Source organism: Podarcis pityusensis (genome assembly GCF_964106645.2).
Source record: "Podarcis pityusensis genome assembly, chromosome: 3".
NCBI lineage: Eukaryota > Metazoa > Chordata > Lepidosauria > Squamata > Lacertidae > Podarcis > Podarcis pityusensis.
Window position 1 is genome coordinate 55,682,332 of NC_138026.1, and position 16,684 is coordinate 55,699,015.

At 39.6% G+C, this 16,684-nt stretch overlaps 1 protein-coding gene across 18 annotated transcripts in view; it reads right to left on the reverse strand.

Annotated features, from left to right (window-relative positions):
- The window catches only part of TRDN (triadin), a 165,248-nt gene that overhangs the window by 18,809 nt on the left and 129,755 nt on the right, over nt 1-16,684 (reverse strand). For 13 of the 18 annotated variants that reach the window (XM_080999612.1, XM_080999605.1, XM_080999610.1 and 10 more), the window contains 6 exons: nt 16,349-16,399; nt 13,832-13,879; nt 9,910-9,948; nt 6,830-6,856; nt 3,446-3,493; nt 801-821 (listed from right to left, as the gene is read on the reverse strand). In XM_080999612.1, the coding sequence (XP_080855738.1) occupies nt 801-821; nt 3,446-3,493; nt 6,830-6,856; nt 9,910-9,948; nt 13,832-13,879; nt 16,349-16,399 (234 nt within the window). The remainder of the gene's footprint in view (nt 1-800; nt 822-3,445; nt 3,494-6,829; nt 6,857-9,909; nt 9,949-13,831; nt 13,880-16,348; nt 16,400-16,684) is intronic. The other 5 variants (XM_080999606.1, XM_080999616.1, XM_080999614.1 and 2 more) reach the window with 3 other exon arrangements.

Consider the following 16,684-nt stretch of genomic DNA (forward strand, 5'->3'; position numbering starts at 1 on the left):
ATCAAAGTGCAAGTAGATAAATAGGTACCGCTCTGGCGGGAAGGTAAACGGTGTTTCCGTGCACTGCTCTGGTTCGCCAGAAGCGGCTTGGTCATGCTGGCCACATGACCCGGAAGCTGTACGCCTGCTCCCTCGGCCAATAAAGCGAGATGAGCGCCGCAACCCCAGAGACTGTCACGACTGGTCAGGGGTCCCTTTACCTTTACCTTTTACTACTACTACTACTACTACTACTACCCCACCCTTTAAACTATGCTTCCAGGGTGGGTTACAACAACGCAATGTTAATATTAAAACACAATTTTAGTATTACACAATACTAAAGCCAATTTTAAACAACCCAATGTTACAGAAATAAGGTGGATCCTAAAAATATCAAGGTGTTCTTGCCAGAGAAATGAGGGTAGGGAGAGGCTTTTTTGCCAAGTTCCCTTTCCTCTTGCAGCTCCTAGTGTCACTCTCCACACTGTTCTGAATAGTAACCCCAATATCTGGAACAGATTTCGGGGGGGGGCTGCAGGGGGAGGGAAGTAATCAGTGAAATTGCTTCCTCCCCCCCCCCCATTTCACTTGTGGGGTCCCTCTGCTAGAGTCAGAATCTTCTGCACTTATTATTATTATTATTATTATTATTATTATTATTATTTAAATTTGTAAACCACCCAATACCCGCAGGTCTCAGCAGTAGCATAATTATCACGAATATTTCAGAGGAGTGAATAAAGAAAAACAGAGAATAGCTCTGTTACAATGCATGCAAAGTTAGTTTTCTATTGTTATAAATTTACTATGGCACATACTTTTAGTTTCTTTAGGCTTGGCTGGAAAGAAAAAGAAGAAAGAAGCATATGAGAACGGAATGAAGTGAGAGAGCTAACGCTGAGGTATAGGCCTTGGTTTGAACATACCGCACTGTGTATATTCTTGGCATACATATTAGAATGTGGTGGTACCCTTTAGAAGCATAATTTTAGTTTGATATTTTAATTTATTATTTATTATTATTATTATTATTTAAATAATAATTAAAATATCAAACTAAATAGTTCCAATAGCAAAAGGACTTTTGGCTGGGCAACAGAACTTTGTCCTTCCTCACTTGCCACCACATCTGGTCCTCCCTCAAGCCTCCAGAACAGATTTGGTTTTTTTGGGTGGTGGTGCTGGCAGCGAGCTTGTGAGGAAAGGAGGGGGTTGGGAAGTTAAAACTTCTTGTGCTAGTGGAATTGTTTGGATGGATACCACACATTGTAATTATGATGGAAACAATCACTGAATATTTGCAGTTGCTCAGATACCTGTATAATTCACCTGATTTTTCTGTCCCACCTATACAACATTCCAGAGCATCTCTTGAACCCTCCAGAGCATCCTTTGTGTACGTGTGCAGGGGAAGCAGCCAGAAAAGGACCGCTGTGCAAGTAGAATTCTGCTCAGTATTCTCTGGATCTAACCAGATGCATCTGTTGTCACTCAGTGGTGTTGACCCATTCTGCTACAACTAACTAAAGGAGTTGAGAACCTGACCAGAGTAGGGCTATGACTAGCTGGGCTTCCTCTAGCAGCCATGTATATCCTTTAAGCTCTAACACTTAAAGTGCCAATGAAGGTTTCTGATCATGTTAGAGCCCATAACAAAAAGCGGCCCTACAAATGGACCCATTATCTTTCTATCACCCCACCCCAACCCCCAACTCTAATGGAAAGGAATAGCACGGGGGTGGGGTGGGGTGGATATCAAAGCAGTCTGGATGTATTTTAGGTGGGAGCTTGTTTCTAATGAAATTGGAATGTGTCCTGTTTCAGGAGAATACTCTTAATATTTTGCATAGGTCAAATACAATTAGCTTTTTCGGTATCGTATACAGTATACCACGTGTAAAGATACGAGTCAAATGTGTAAGAGGGAATGTTGAATTCATGGACCATACTTTCATATGTGGTGAGACTTTGTGAAGGTGTCCAAAAATTGGTCTGAAGTATATTTCGGAATATTCAGAATTACTGGGTGGATGATACAGATCTTTTCAAATAATCTGACAATCTTTCCAGGGTGTTACTCAAAGATTTGACTGCCTTTGTGCTCATATCCGCTAGGCTTTGAAACACTGTTTCTTTGGAAGTCCACGATAAGCTGTTCTGAGAACTTCTTGTCTGACAACAGGTGATGTATAGAATTGCTGGGAAAACATTACCCATCAGCACTGTCTTTCCAAAAGACTAATCAAGCCAAATGCTTTGTATTCAACATGACACCTCTCTACCTGGTGAAAATCTGCCAATCCTTTTGGAAATACTTGTTTTGCTCACTCCTGTCTGACTTTCATCAGAAGAGTTTTTTCTTTTGATCTCCTAACCAATTTCTGTTGGGTTTAGTATTCTTCCCCTTGTTTCCCTCCCTTGTTTCATTGTTTAATTATGTATCAATCGTTTTAAAGATATATGGTAAAAAGAGTTTAAAAAGAGTTTGAATATAGAACAATCACCAAATAATCTTAGGTAACTGGTAAACATTCTCTATGGAGGTCATTACTGATTTGATTAGAGATGGGAAAGCAGAACAAGCTGTTTGCTTGCTTGTTTGTTTTTTTGGCATACATTTATGTTGAACAGGAATAATGCCAGGTGCCCAAGGACATATTAGTCTGCTGGATTAGTCAGCTCTCCTTCCTGCTTTGCCAGGTGACTGTGCAACTATTACAATTTTCTTGTTTGTTTCTGTGTATCAAATGGCACTATTTGGAATGGATAGGAACTGAAAATAGAATATACATTAGGCGTGGGGGAGAATTTTGTTTGGTTTGCATTTTAAGCAAACCAATTTAATTCACACCTCCCAGACTAATGGAACATAATTATCCTTCATATTTCACACTAGAAAGATTATGGGAATATTTCACTGTTGATCATTCCATCAGCACAAGCATATTTACCTGCCAGATGGAATAATCTACCCCTATCCTCCCCCCATGCACTGTACTGTGAGTCATCCTCCCCCCCCCCTTGAACTTATGGGGACACACACTGTGTGTAGGGTAAGCAGTGGGGGAATAAGTCCCATTGCACTAGCAGCACTCATTGTGCTGGCTCCCACTAAACAACTATTGAATCTGTGCCGATGCATGTAAGGATAAAATGCATTTAGTGATGCATAATTTGGGATAAAATACATATTTAAATAAAAATGTATGTACTTTCTTTTAAAGTAATAGATTAACAGGAGTTAGAAATGAGCAGGAATGAAACTGAGGTGGAATCTACACACATATAAAAAACACTGTGAAATTGCTTTAAAAAAAGTTTTGAAAAATACATTGAATTTGGCATAGCTCACTGTCACCATCTAGTATCACATTTGTATATTGCACTTTACAACACATTTAAAATGTTTTATTTGCAGCTGAGACCTAACACAGACTGGAAATCCTTCCGTGCTTATACATACCTGGTTTTACTTGAGGAACTTCTTTTTCATGTTTAAGGCTTTCTTGTTCTACAAGACAGAAGCAGCATGAAATAAACAAGGAGCCAAATTGTCAAATAACCCCTGTCATATGTCATGAAGAGGGCGTCACAGGATAACTGCAGGTCCCATCCCCAAATGAGCATGTATTGCTAGGCTCATGTATAGAACTTCCCTATGCACTGTCCATCCCAATCTGTTGATGTCTAGGGATGAGCCCAGCACCAGGCCAGACATGGCAATCTTAAGATTCATGCAAGAAGGGGGCTTCTTTCTATTCTACTGCCTCTGAAACTAGATAGGACCCATTCAGGCACCAAAAAGACAACATTGTACTGTAGAAAAACCCAAATACGAACATTAAGAAATGCTAAAATATTTTAAAATATAAAGTTATGTATCCCTACACTACTCCTACCCAAAGCCAGTGGAATAACAGAGGAGGTTACATTACAGGAGGCGGGTGAGGAAAACACAGCATAACTTCTATAATCCAGATGTACATTCCAGAAACAGTTTACTAAAAGAAAAAAGGCAACTACTTCATACAAGAATTAGCGAAAGCTTATTTCTGTAAATGGAGCCCATCTTTCTATCTTAATGGGAGTACAGACTTCAAATACTTCTGTTAATCACCTTAATAGGGTAAAATAAACTTGTTAATTTTCCTTTAAACTCCAAAGCCCCAAGAACTGTAATGCATAAACAGTGGACCCTCAACCATGGTTATGATCTAGAGAACAAGGAATTGTATAATGGAAGCAACTGGGCTTCCATTTGTGTGATAATTAAACTTCATAAGATAAGGGTCACATTACTCAAGGGAGATTTAAAGTGAATTGGTTCTGAGGAATCATAATGGATTGCCAATTAGGAATGGCATAGAAGCACTTCTTTATCAGAATGAATCTAGTTAATAAGGACCAGTGGACGATAGATAATGCTGCTTAAGTCGAAGCAACCATCAGCTGCTACTATAAAGAGAGCATGTTTATATGGCAAGGCCATAATATCATACAAGAATGGTTTGAAAACACAACATGTGTTAATAGCAAATAGACTTTCCCTACATATTTGCTTTCAAATACAGGTTTGCTTTCAAATTATCACTCAAATGCATTTGCAATTCTAGTGTTTTCGATATCATATAAAAAAATGCAGCGATTCAGATTCTGTCATGGTAAGATTTTCAAACAGAAAGACGAGAGGAGTTATTTGAGCTGCCTTAAGAGAAGGATAAAAAATAGATTGATTTGTCAGCTCTAATTCATGACACAGTGGCAGAAAGACCCTTATAGCCCTGAGAGAAGAGGAAGACGAGGGAGGTGGACAGCGTCATTTCATATTTAGGATTGAATTTTTGAAAAGTGTTGCATGGGTTTTCTGCAAGCACCAAAAAGCTCTTTGTCTATTATTGTGCTGTGGAAACCAGGAAATGTCATTGAAGGGAGGCAAAATCTCTATTCCAGCACCAGGACAGCATAGTTGTGGGTCCTTTTCTGGAGCAGGCCAGAGGAAAAAGGGCTTTTTGTATCCTGCAGATTGCAGACCACTGTGCCCCAGGATGCCCCTATTTTTTATCATTTCATTTTATAAAGTATATAAAACAGATAGAGCAATCATAACAATGGATGAAAATTAAAAGTTGAGAAACAAAACTACAAAACAGGCACATAGAATGCACATGAGTTAAAATAACAAAGTCCAAGTAAAAACTATCAGTGTTATCAGATCATCAGGTATGGCTCCAGATTTACCCGGCTTGTGATGAAGACTGTACTGAAAATGATGATTCTGCTGTACATGTCAAACAACACATTCCTTAAAGCTGCTCTGGAGTGCCGGGGGGAAACCCAGAGCAATTTTGTGGGGAGAGTACAGGCAATAAAATCCACTGGAATTTGAAAGAAGGCTTGGCATAAGAAAAAACTAACAACCTCTTGCTTTAATATTCAAAGGAAGGGGCTCATCTATATAAAAAACATAAAGCTTGTTTTAAGGCACATGACATTAGCACAAATAAACTTCAAAAACATACATTGACTTCTCTTTAAACCAAAACAAAAACTGAAAGTCAATGTGTTGGGGAGAAGGTGTTTTCTATTTCCCCCAGATTCCTTTCTTTAATTCCTTACTGAGCTCCTTTTGTTCTGTTCTCTGACACACTTGCCAGCTGATTGTAAGAACTGCATGCTACAGACTGTGCACTCAGCTCCATTGCACAGCTGCGTAACTCCAACTGACAAGGCAGTTTGGATAGAGTCAAAAATATGAGGAAGCCACTGTTTTACATATTGCAGTTCTTGTCACACGTCAGCTGAATTCTAGTATGTTCACCATCATCCTCAGTGGCTTTAGATTTACCTGGCAATTTTAATAGTGGATAGAAGAGACAGCACTAGCATATAATACCAGGGGCAAAATTGAGGCAAAGCAGCAGAAGAGGTTCAAAACTATTGCTTAGCACATGAGGAATCTGCAAGGAGTAGCAGTATTTATTTTATTGATTTTATATCCTGCCTGCATCACAAGTAATCACAAGTCACAGTGATTATGTTGCTGGACCCAAAGCATGGTGCTAGGGGGAGAACAAGAGGACTAAGAAAATGGACTAAAAATGGCCGCAACTGTATTGTTTATAGGTTGTGCATGACTTTGGCCAAGGATCCAGACACCGAACACCCTGACTGCTGACCACTGAGCCTGAATGCCGGGAAATGCTAGTGGGATCAAGGTGAGATCATGGCCACTCAAAGGTGGGCAGATACCACAGGTATTCCATTCCTGAAACCAGGATTAGGGTTACTAATATGGAACATTTTCATTGACCAAACAATGGCATCTATGACCAGGCATCTATGACCTGGATTTATGTATAAGCTAAACAAGCTATAGCTTAGGGCCCCACTATCTTGGGGGCCTCAAAAAAATTTAAAGGAAAAAACAACTGGATGTACATTTCCAAAATATAAGATAAAAACAAATAAAACCTACATACAGCAACAGTGTTTTGTGTTGTATAGGCTCCTATGATGTAAGTAATGGGCCCCGCCTGCTAGCCTGCTCCCTAAAATATCACTGGTTTGCTCATTTCTATATATAGGGTGCCTACATTCTGCATGGACTGGTTGCATGGCAACATGTGCAAATGGCATTAGATACCTATTAGGTCCATAAATTACCATATAGCATATATTCAACACAAAAAACTGCGGCAACTTGTTGTTGACAAAGGACAGCTGGACATATAAAGGGCCCCATTACCTTCAGTAGCTTAGGGTCTCAGCAAACCTAAATCCGGCCCTGTCTATGACAACTGTTCGTTCTTTTTATTATTATTATTCTGTATGCAGTTTAGCAACTTACTTGGTGGTTTGTGTTCCACTTTCTTGCCTAGAAAAATACAAAGACAACAGTGAGCTACATTCATTCATAAAAATAAAGATTGCAGATGAAACTCATTTCAGCTCCATAGCTTTACACTGCAATAAGAAGACGCACCAGGGGAGCATTTTGGAGACATGGTATAGCACTGTTTCCATGGTGCCACATTGTTGTTGGAATTCCATTCTCTCTGAAGTATGACGGATATTTGGTGCCAGAAAAGTACTTCTTTGCCCAGGTCCTGTACAATATATACAGCTATATGTGAAGTGACAATTGTCTGTCTGTTGCATTGTTAATATTATATCTTTTATGCTTTGGTTTTAAATGTTAAATTTTAATTATAGGGTATTATGCACCCTCCATACTTCAGACTGTGCATAGAAGGGCCTACTTAGGTGATTTTATGGCATGGGTAGGTATGTAGCAGCAACAGTGTGCTCATTAACACAACGCCTTTTTCCTACAATTGTGTGGGACTGACCCATGCCAAATGCATTCTAGAGCTCTAAATCCTATCTCAGTTGATAGAGTGCAAATGGTGTCACATGCTCTTAGCATATCTACACAGAAACAGCACAAATGGTTGGTTGTGTGCACGGTTGGACAGATAAGTCCTTGTCACCTCTGCCTGTGTTCATTCATAGGTCCACCACAACTCATTTCTACATTAACCTGCATGGTTTATTTATGTTACAAAGGCACAATAAATAAATAAATACACATGTAGATGTGTATTTTCGATTGTATCGTTTTACAAAGTGCACAGATGCAAACATATTTTCTCTCAATATGGTCTTTTAGCTGACAACTACATCTCAAAATTCTGAAAAGGGCACATTAGCACATTAATCTGGGAGGTGCAGATCAGGCTAGTTCTTATCAGAATTACAAATAAGTAATTCCCCGAGCATCCCAAGTAAAATGCCAACCACACTGAAATGGTTGGAGAATAAACAGGCATGGCTTAAGGATGAATTGATCCTTTTGCAACATGCAGCATCATCCTATTACTTTATCAGAATGCCAGAAAGATATTAATATAAACAGCACCTTCCCCTCCCACCCATGGACGAATGATTGGGATTCAGGATGAAAATCTTTCAGCCAAGTGAACCATAAATTGGTGGGCTAAAAACAGAACATATTTTTGGTAACTTGTCAGTTACTAAATCTGTCTGTCATTTAACAGAATGAATGTCTGTGTCTGTTGCACTTGTGTTCATGGCTGATGAATGCAGTGAAAGAACGAGGATTTGTTAAGACACAGAATAGCAGCTATTCTAGAACGGGAGTGGGGAACCTCAGGCCCAGTGGGTAATTGTGGCCCTCCAAGCTTCTACGTGGGGGTCATCAGGACATTTCCCAGGTCACACCACTTCCTCCAGACCTACTTCACACCCTCCTTGAGTGATTTTGCCTGGCTGTGGTGTGCCCTCAGGTAATGCTTCTTACTTGCCCGAATGGAGGATTGTCTGGGCTGTGTGTATAGGAGCTAGCCTACAGCACAAAGGTAAAATCCACAAATTAACTGCTCTGCCCACTGTTGCTTCTGGCTCTGCCACTTAATGGCATGCGGCCTCCAGAATGTTTTCCAGAAGGGAATGCAGGCCTTCAGCTAAAAAAGGCTTCCCACCCCCGCTCTAGAACCATTACTTTTATTCATAAGAACCTAAGGAGAACCTGCTAGATGAGGCCAGTGGCCCCTCTAGGCCAGCATCCCATTCTCCCAGTGACCAACCAGAACGTGACATAATGGGCTACACAGCTTTTCAGATATATTTGGTTGCTGGTGCAGTTTAAAGAAAATGGCTTAATTTATTAATAAATTCTTTTTAGTTGTGCAATGCCCTCTGTCAGTTACCATGGCTTCATCAATTCATCATTATTTCTAAACTGAGACAATCAGCCAACATTTCCCCCTCCATTCATCTTGACCTTTACAACATGATCCACAAAACCAATTAAGAGCGTGCCAAAATAACTGAAAATGAAGTAAGACACATGTCGGTATGCTTTTGAAAAGTATCCATCCAAAACAGATAGCTACTAGATGAAGATAAATTTGTTGCAAGAATTTCAATGGTCAACAAAAATTAACACAGCTGTTGGTGTCTGGATTATTTATAGCAACAAGGAAAAAGACTTTACAGGGCACAAAAGGGTTTGTCTCTTGATACTATAATAGTTTTACACGCATTATGTCTATAAGTTGTATCTTATTATTGCAATGGCCACTGCTTAAACCAGAGGTAGCCAAATGGTGTGTTCCAAGTATTGTTGGGCTGAAATTCCCTTCATACTTGCCCATTGGCCATGTTGACTGGGGCTGGTGGGAGATAGCAGGCAACATTTGGAGGATACCACAATAGCTATCCCTGTTTTAAACAATACAGTTGGTTTTGAATAAGCAGCATTATTATAATAATGCAAATATGACTGAATAAAAATATACAACTGAACAAAAGTATTTTGAATGCTGGTGTCGCTCCATTGATAATGTCAGGCCCAATTACAAACTTGTGAAAAGTTGTGTCTACACAAACAACATGGACATCTAATTATAATATTGCTCTTCTCTATGTAAACATTATCATGGATGAGATTCTGTTGAGAAACTTTTGCTTTCAAAATTATTCTGCCACTTGGAAAATAAGCTCAATGACCCTACTGGGAAAAAAACTGCATGGCCAATTTGTGCATTGCACTGATACCACAGTATTTTAAAATGTCATACTGGTTGACAGCTAAGCAAAATGACATGAGTTTGTGAGCTGACATTATGGTAATACATTTGCATAACACACAACATGCAGCAGTGCCAGGTCACCCACCGTTACATTTTTATTTTGGATAATAGAGGCTCACAAAATTGCTGCTGAGATGTTGAAGGTCTCCCATTAGAGAAATTAAGAACTGAAAAACGTATTGTTAGATATATTGACATTTTCAAATTGAGATTATGCCCTTCAAATTGACCAGTGCAATGCTTTATCTAGAGGAATAATTCAATCTGTAGAAAACACAAATGCTTTCTGTTAAATACAGAAGTATCCGATTACCTGTTTTAGGTAGACTGACTTCCTTTTTTATGCCAGGTTCTGAGGAAAAAGAGAAACAATTTGTTTAAAAGTCATAACTGCTTGCCATAATTAATTTTACTGCGATCATTATTTCTTGCTTCCTAGATGTGATACTGGTTTTATATTGAGAAATTATCTTTAATTGTCAAGCATATTCAATATAAAAGTTGAAACAAGCAGCTCAGCTCATAAATCACACAATGTATTGAATCTTCACCACAACCCCCCGCCCCAAATTATGGAAAGAGATTTGATAAGGTAGGGAATAAGCACCATATCATCTATTTTCTTGTTGGGTGCCTACATGCTATGTAACATTGCCTTGGATTCCCAGTTGCCCCTCCATTAGCAGAAGTGCTTCTCACATTCACCAGTGAAACCAGGGGGAGGCAATTTTTGCTGTTCTGGAAAGTCCCCCAGCCCTGATTTTTTTGAAGGCACAGGGGGGGGGGGAGGGAAGTTAGCAAAAAATATAAGTTGTGTGGGAGGGGCAACCTCAACCTTTCCAGAAATTCCGCACTTGGGAAGTTAGGGTTAGGGATGTCAAAGACAGAAATAGGAGCAGAAATCACCAGCCAATGTTCACTTATTCGTCCAGTGTCTAGTATTGAAATAAATACATTTGTTGTTGTTACCACTTTCAGGCTACAAAGCTTGTTGCTTTCAGTTCACACACATTATGTAATTGATTACTTCTCCCCACCCCCCACTGAAGTTGCACTAGGTTTCCCTTGCATTAAAATGAATGGGATGGAATAACATAATGACAATGTAGGTAACCCGTGGTAGCTACCCAATGTCAACAGAAAGGGAAGCAGTTTTCCCAACCTTAAAGGTAAAGGTAAAGGTACCCCTGCCCGTATGGGCCAGTCGTGTCCGACTCTAGGGTTGCGCACTCATCTCGCTCAAGAGGCCGGGAGCCAGCGCTGTCCGGAGACACTTCCGGGTCACATGGCCAGCGTGACTAAGCGGCATCTGGCGAGCCAGCACCAGCGCCACACACGGAAATGCCGTTTACCTTCCCACTATAAAGCGGTACCTATTTATCTACTTGCACTTAGGGGTGATTTTGATCTGCTAGGTGGGCAGGAGCTGGGACCAAACGACGGGAGCTCACCCCGCCGCGGGGATTCGAACCGCCGACCTTGCGATCAGCAAGTCCTAGGCACTGAGGTTTTACCCACAGCACCACCCACGTCCCTTTCTGTAAAAAGGTAAAGGTAAAGGACCCCTGACAGTTAAATGAAGTCACAAATGACTCTGGGGTTGCGGCGCTCATCTCGCTTTACTGGTTGAGGGAGCTGACGTTTGCTCACAGACAGTTTTTCTGGGTCATGTGGCCAGCATGACTAAGCTGCTTCTGTTGAAACCAGAGCAGCGCATGGAAACGCCATTTACCTTCCCACCGGAGTGGTGCCTATTTATCTACTTGCACTTTGATGTGCTTTTGAACTGCTAGGTTGGCAGGAGCTGGGACCGAGCAATGGGAGCTCACCCTGTCGCGGTGATTTGAACCGCTGACCTTCCTATCGGCAAGCCCTAGGCTCAGTGGTTGACACCACAGCGCCACCCACATCCCTTACCTTTCTATACTGGAAGGCAAAAATGGAAAAAGGGGTGGGGGGCACTCAAGCCAGCGGCACTGTGAAAGTGCAAGGTTGCTGGCATAGCATGGTTGTTGACATCAGCTGGTGAAATCATCCAGTCAGCAACTATGCATTGCTCAGTGCTGGCTCTGACACCTTTTGCTTCCGCTACCACCTCATAGCTTAGAAAAGCAAGGTTGAGAATGACCCCCCTTTGTTATGACACCATGAACTGCTTCCACTAAATAAAGACACTAGACAATTTCTACAAAGAAATCGCCCACATCTTTTTGCTCATTCTGTCTTCATATGCAGCACAGACCTGTAGAGAATGAAAAGGCTACATTGCAAATAGTAAGAAAGCTGTGAACCTTATAATGCTAAATGTCTGTCACAGTCAAAGATGCACAGATGATGAAATACCTTTAATCTAAATAGCAATGCTATAGCTGCATAGTGCTTCTTTGCATATTGTTATAAACTACATCGGAAGAAAAATAAGAGTGAGTCTGTCTCCGTGGGTTTCTACAGGGCACTGAATCTTTAAAGTCACCAGAGCTATTCTTTCTTTTTGCAGGGCCCTTTTTAGACCCTATTTTGTAGGATCTGTGTGGTATGTCACTTATTATTGTTTTTTTTAAAAAGAGAGGTCTAATAAAGCACAGCACTGCACACAAGATGCTTGCAGCCAATTTACACATAGGGGTTATGTTTTTCTGACAAAATGTCAATGTTCTGTCACAGACATTCAACATCACGGTGCACATTCAGTTTACTCTGGAAAATACTGCGTTCATATTATATAAATTCCAGCAGTTAAAAATGACTGAGAGCTGGTTCATTGAAATCCCTTGTGTGGCACAAAATGGTGTGAAAAGTTGCTTGCATGTGCCATTGTGTAAACAAGTTCATGTGTGAGTTGGACCTATTTGCTCAATATCTTTGAATTTCTCCATCCCACAAGGATCACAGATCTTGGACAAATTGTGCATATGTTCATAGGCATGAATGCTTGACTCACAAATGTGACATAATTTGTGAAGTGCCAGGTATAGATATTTCCACGGGCCAGATATTTCCATCTATTAGTAAGACCTTCCCTTCCCATGCTAAATGTCTCAACCTGCCCTGAGTCAAAGAGTGACATAACTCCATTGCACTGAAAAGGGGAAGTCAACAATTCTTCTCCAGATCAGATTTCAAACTGAGCCAGAGAAGAATTTGGGGGGCTTGTAAACATCACCTCTACTTTGGAGTGGGCTATAAACAGGAAATCTCACCTAATAACATCAGTACTGAAAAGACAATATAATATGAAGCTAACTTTTTGAACCCTCCTCACCATCATATGCTTATATTCTGGAAGGAAAAGCTTTATTTAAGTTGACAGAAAAGGAGTGTTAAAACATGGTTCTGAGTGGGATTTTGCTTAACATATAACATAGCATGATAGTTGCATTTCTGAGCAACTAGGGTCTTCCTTCATTTTTGCTGCCTCTGGAAAAAAATTCCAATTTTCTTAGTTTACAAATATGGAAATGTTATGGTTTAATTAGGTGCACTCTCTGCACCCTGGGAAATAATATACATTCCAGCTTAGCATAAGATGCTTTAGCTGTTGTAGAATGGGTGCAACAGTGCTTCTGCTGGATTAGAATATAGCTAAAGTTGACCATGAAAGTGAAGAATGCAATATACTCCAACATCCACCATTTTTTCTATAATAGAGTCATGGTAGCAGCTCCGTAGTCAAAGTGGGTGGGCTTTTCATTATCCAGTCATTTTTGGAGCCTGAACATTCTTTTCATCATAAAGTCAAAACAAGTTCATCTTATGATAGATGTTTCGTTTGTGTGCCTTTAGTTTCTACAGCGAAAGCCCATTATGTAGTCCTAAAGTCTGTGGAGAGGAAGTCAACTGAGGCTGATGTGTGGCTGAATGGAGGCTAAGTTGTAAGTGAGCATGCCTTGTGTTTAGTGCTTACAAGACACAGAAAATGTGGCCTGGTGCCCTGTAACCAATAAACACATTCTACAGTTACACATACTGTGTTCACTTACAACTTAGCTGACATGCAGTTCAGTTATACCTTTCCTTCGTTTTTATCGACTAGAGTAAAACATCCTTAAACTTTTGATAATTTCTCTGCTTTCTGTTGTGTGCGAATTTGTATATGTCTTAACTCTCAGCAACAAAAGTCATTCTAATCTTAGAATAGTCCAGGTAAATAAATGAATAACAAGTTTGCAGCTATCAATTCTCCTCCATGAAAGAACTCATGAACTTTAAAAGATATGCAACTTTACAAATAGCACCTTTCTCTTTGGCAGCAACTGGAGGCTTCACTTTTTCTTTTGCAGCATCTAGGGGAAAAACAATAATTAATCCTGTGCTTACAAAATGTTTCTTCTCTACGAGCCCTGAGAAGTATGTGAATAGTTCCAAGTGTTCAGTTTTCAAACTTGCATTGCGAAGTTTTACAGCATCAGAGATCAACAAGCTCAGCTGTACTTATGAGATGATTATACCAGTCAATTCGCGTGCTCTGAATATTTCATTTGATGTAGCAAAATAATCTGGCCACAGGAAGTGCCAATTATCAGTAATTCCTCCCACTAATATGGCTTTCCAAGCACCATAACTATCCTTGGAAGCTCAGGAAAGAGATTGGGTCAAGGAAGAAGACTTAAGATGTTTAATGTATACCATTTCCCAATTCCCTTGGGGTTCTGGGGTTTTCAGGGTTTTCTTGTTTTACAGCATCTGTGAAGAACTACATTTAGCAAGTGTTCATCAAACTCAGCCCAATACTGAATCTATGTAAAATGCTGTGAATATTTTGTGACTGAAACAAAAGGACACTGAAGGATCCAGAAGCTCAAAGCGAATGGAAATGGATAAATGAGATACTGAACTGAGTATTTTGAAAATTGCAATCAATTAACTTCATAGTGTAAAAACTAAACATTATCCGTCCATGAAAGCAAAGAGCTTCCTGTCATGGAAGGAGAGTTGCATTTGTGGAAGGGGTCTTTCCATTCAAATCCATTCAGTTCTCCTTCCACTTCTCTCTGTCTGTCTGTCTCACCCCACCCCCCATGTGTCAACTTAAGGACTTGCCATTACTGTGCTAATGCAGACTAAATATGTACTGAACGCAATTAAAAAATATGTGTCTCCACACCTTCCTCTAAAGTCCATTCACGTCTCTCAGTGTTTTAGGTTGGAATTCTAAATTTTGCTTGGTTAAGGCTAAAGTTTTGTATTTTCTACGTAATTACAGGGTGCACCTATTGCATTGTTTTATTTTGCAGCAGCTGTCTTCAATGCAATTTAACCAAAGCTGGCACTGAATTTTGGCATTTTAAAATTGTCATGACCTTGACACTGCAATTATTTTAGCAATTGAATAAATAGCATGTGGTTCAAATCTTGCTAAATGTCATTTCCTGTTGGTGTTGAACCACTGACCTTTCACATGCCGAGATCAGTGATGCTTTGGTAGGAATAGATTGGGACTGATGTGTCAGAAGCCGCAAAATCATTTTGGGACTTCCTGAATATCACTTGGTTGGAGTCAAAGAATGCTGTAGCTTATAGCAGCCCTAATTGCATCCGATTATAATCTGCTTGACCTTATATGGTATTTTAAATGCAAGCCTTCTTAAAGGCAATGAATAGGCAAATGTCAAGACAGATGAGCTTCCCTATATAAACTAAATGTACAAATGATCACATTCCTTGTTATCTCGCATCCTATTGATACGTGCAAATACAAGACTAGTTATGCTGGGTCAAGGCCAAATATTTATTTAGTAGCCTTGGCAGCTTTGAATGGGACAAACAAATGAAAACCTGTAGAAGTTTTCTACCCATGAAACTAACTGTAACGTGTGCAGAGGGAAGCCACAAATATATCTTAAGCTGAGAAGAACTGATATGACATAGGTTCTACTTATGAGTTGGAATGGAGGAGAAATTTGATTCAGTACGCATTTAAAGCCAAATCTATCAAATTCACACTTTCTGAAGCAATACACAAACTAAAACACAGCTATCCATTGAAGATCACACTTAACTGAAATTTATGATGCAGCTCTACAACCAACCAATGTTTACAAAAATACATATATTAGGGGAAGTGTGCATACAAATGAGGATATTAGTGAAAATAGCATACAAATATACATTATATTAGGGGGAAATCCTTTCAAAAATGAGTACATTAGCCAGAGATACACATGAAATATGTTTATTGGGAGAAATCCACACCAGTATGCTGATGAATTTTCATGAGGAATTTTTAAATCAAGAAATTGCAGATTGCTACAAAATGTGGAGAACTGAATTTAAGACTGGAAAAATGAGAAACTGAAATAAAGGAAATTGACAGATCCTAATGCATGAGTATAATATAAGATTGGGAGGTTGCAATGTAAGTGTCTCTTAGCGGTGAGCCTGGTGACACAGGGATTTTAAATTAGAATGGGAAAATGGAAGTCAAGGATATCTGGTCTTTTAACAGACTTGGGTGTTTAAATGGTTAGAGTGAGTGTTTCTTAGCCTCTGCCTTTATGAAGTCCTGAAGGCATGTCTGTCTCGATCACACCTTCACACCAACCCATATGCTGCTGTTTGACTCCATTTATGTTATATTTGGTTTAACCTGTATTTAAACCTCTCACACATGTGCAGAAATGCTTATACTTAATTTGTGCAGAAATGCTTATATTTAATTTGGCTTAGTCAATTTTGTGTGAGCTATTTTTTAATTATACTTTTGACTGCAATCATTCTGACTTACATCTTTGTTTTCGATTGCATGGCATTACCTTTGTCTTTCAATGCTGGATGGTGCTTTACTTCTTTTTCTTTGGGATCTTCTGAAAACAACAACAACAACAACCCACCACCAAACAATTTTAAACAAACAATAGACTTGTTAAAATGTGTGTAAATACATACTGACCAAATGACAAGTAATTTAAGTGGGAATGAATTATTATGAGTGGGATCCAGACTGGCTGTTCTGCAAAAAGCTCTTTCTGAAAAGTTCATTCTGTTTACAAAAAGCTCAGAGATCCAGTGGAAGTTCCCTACTGGTCAAAGAGAGGAGAGAATCTTGACAAGTATCTCTTCCTCCTGCTGCCCACTTGCATCAACCCAAT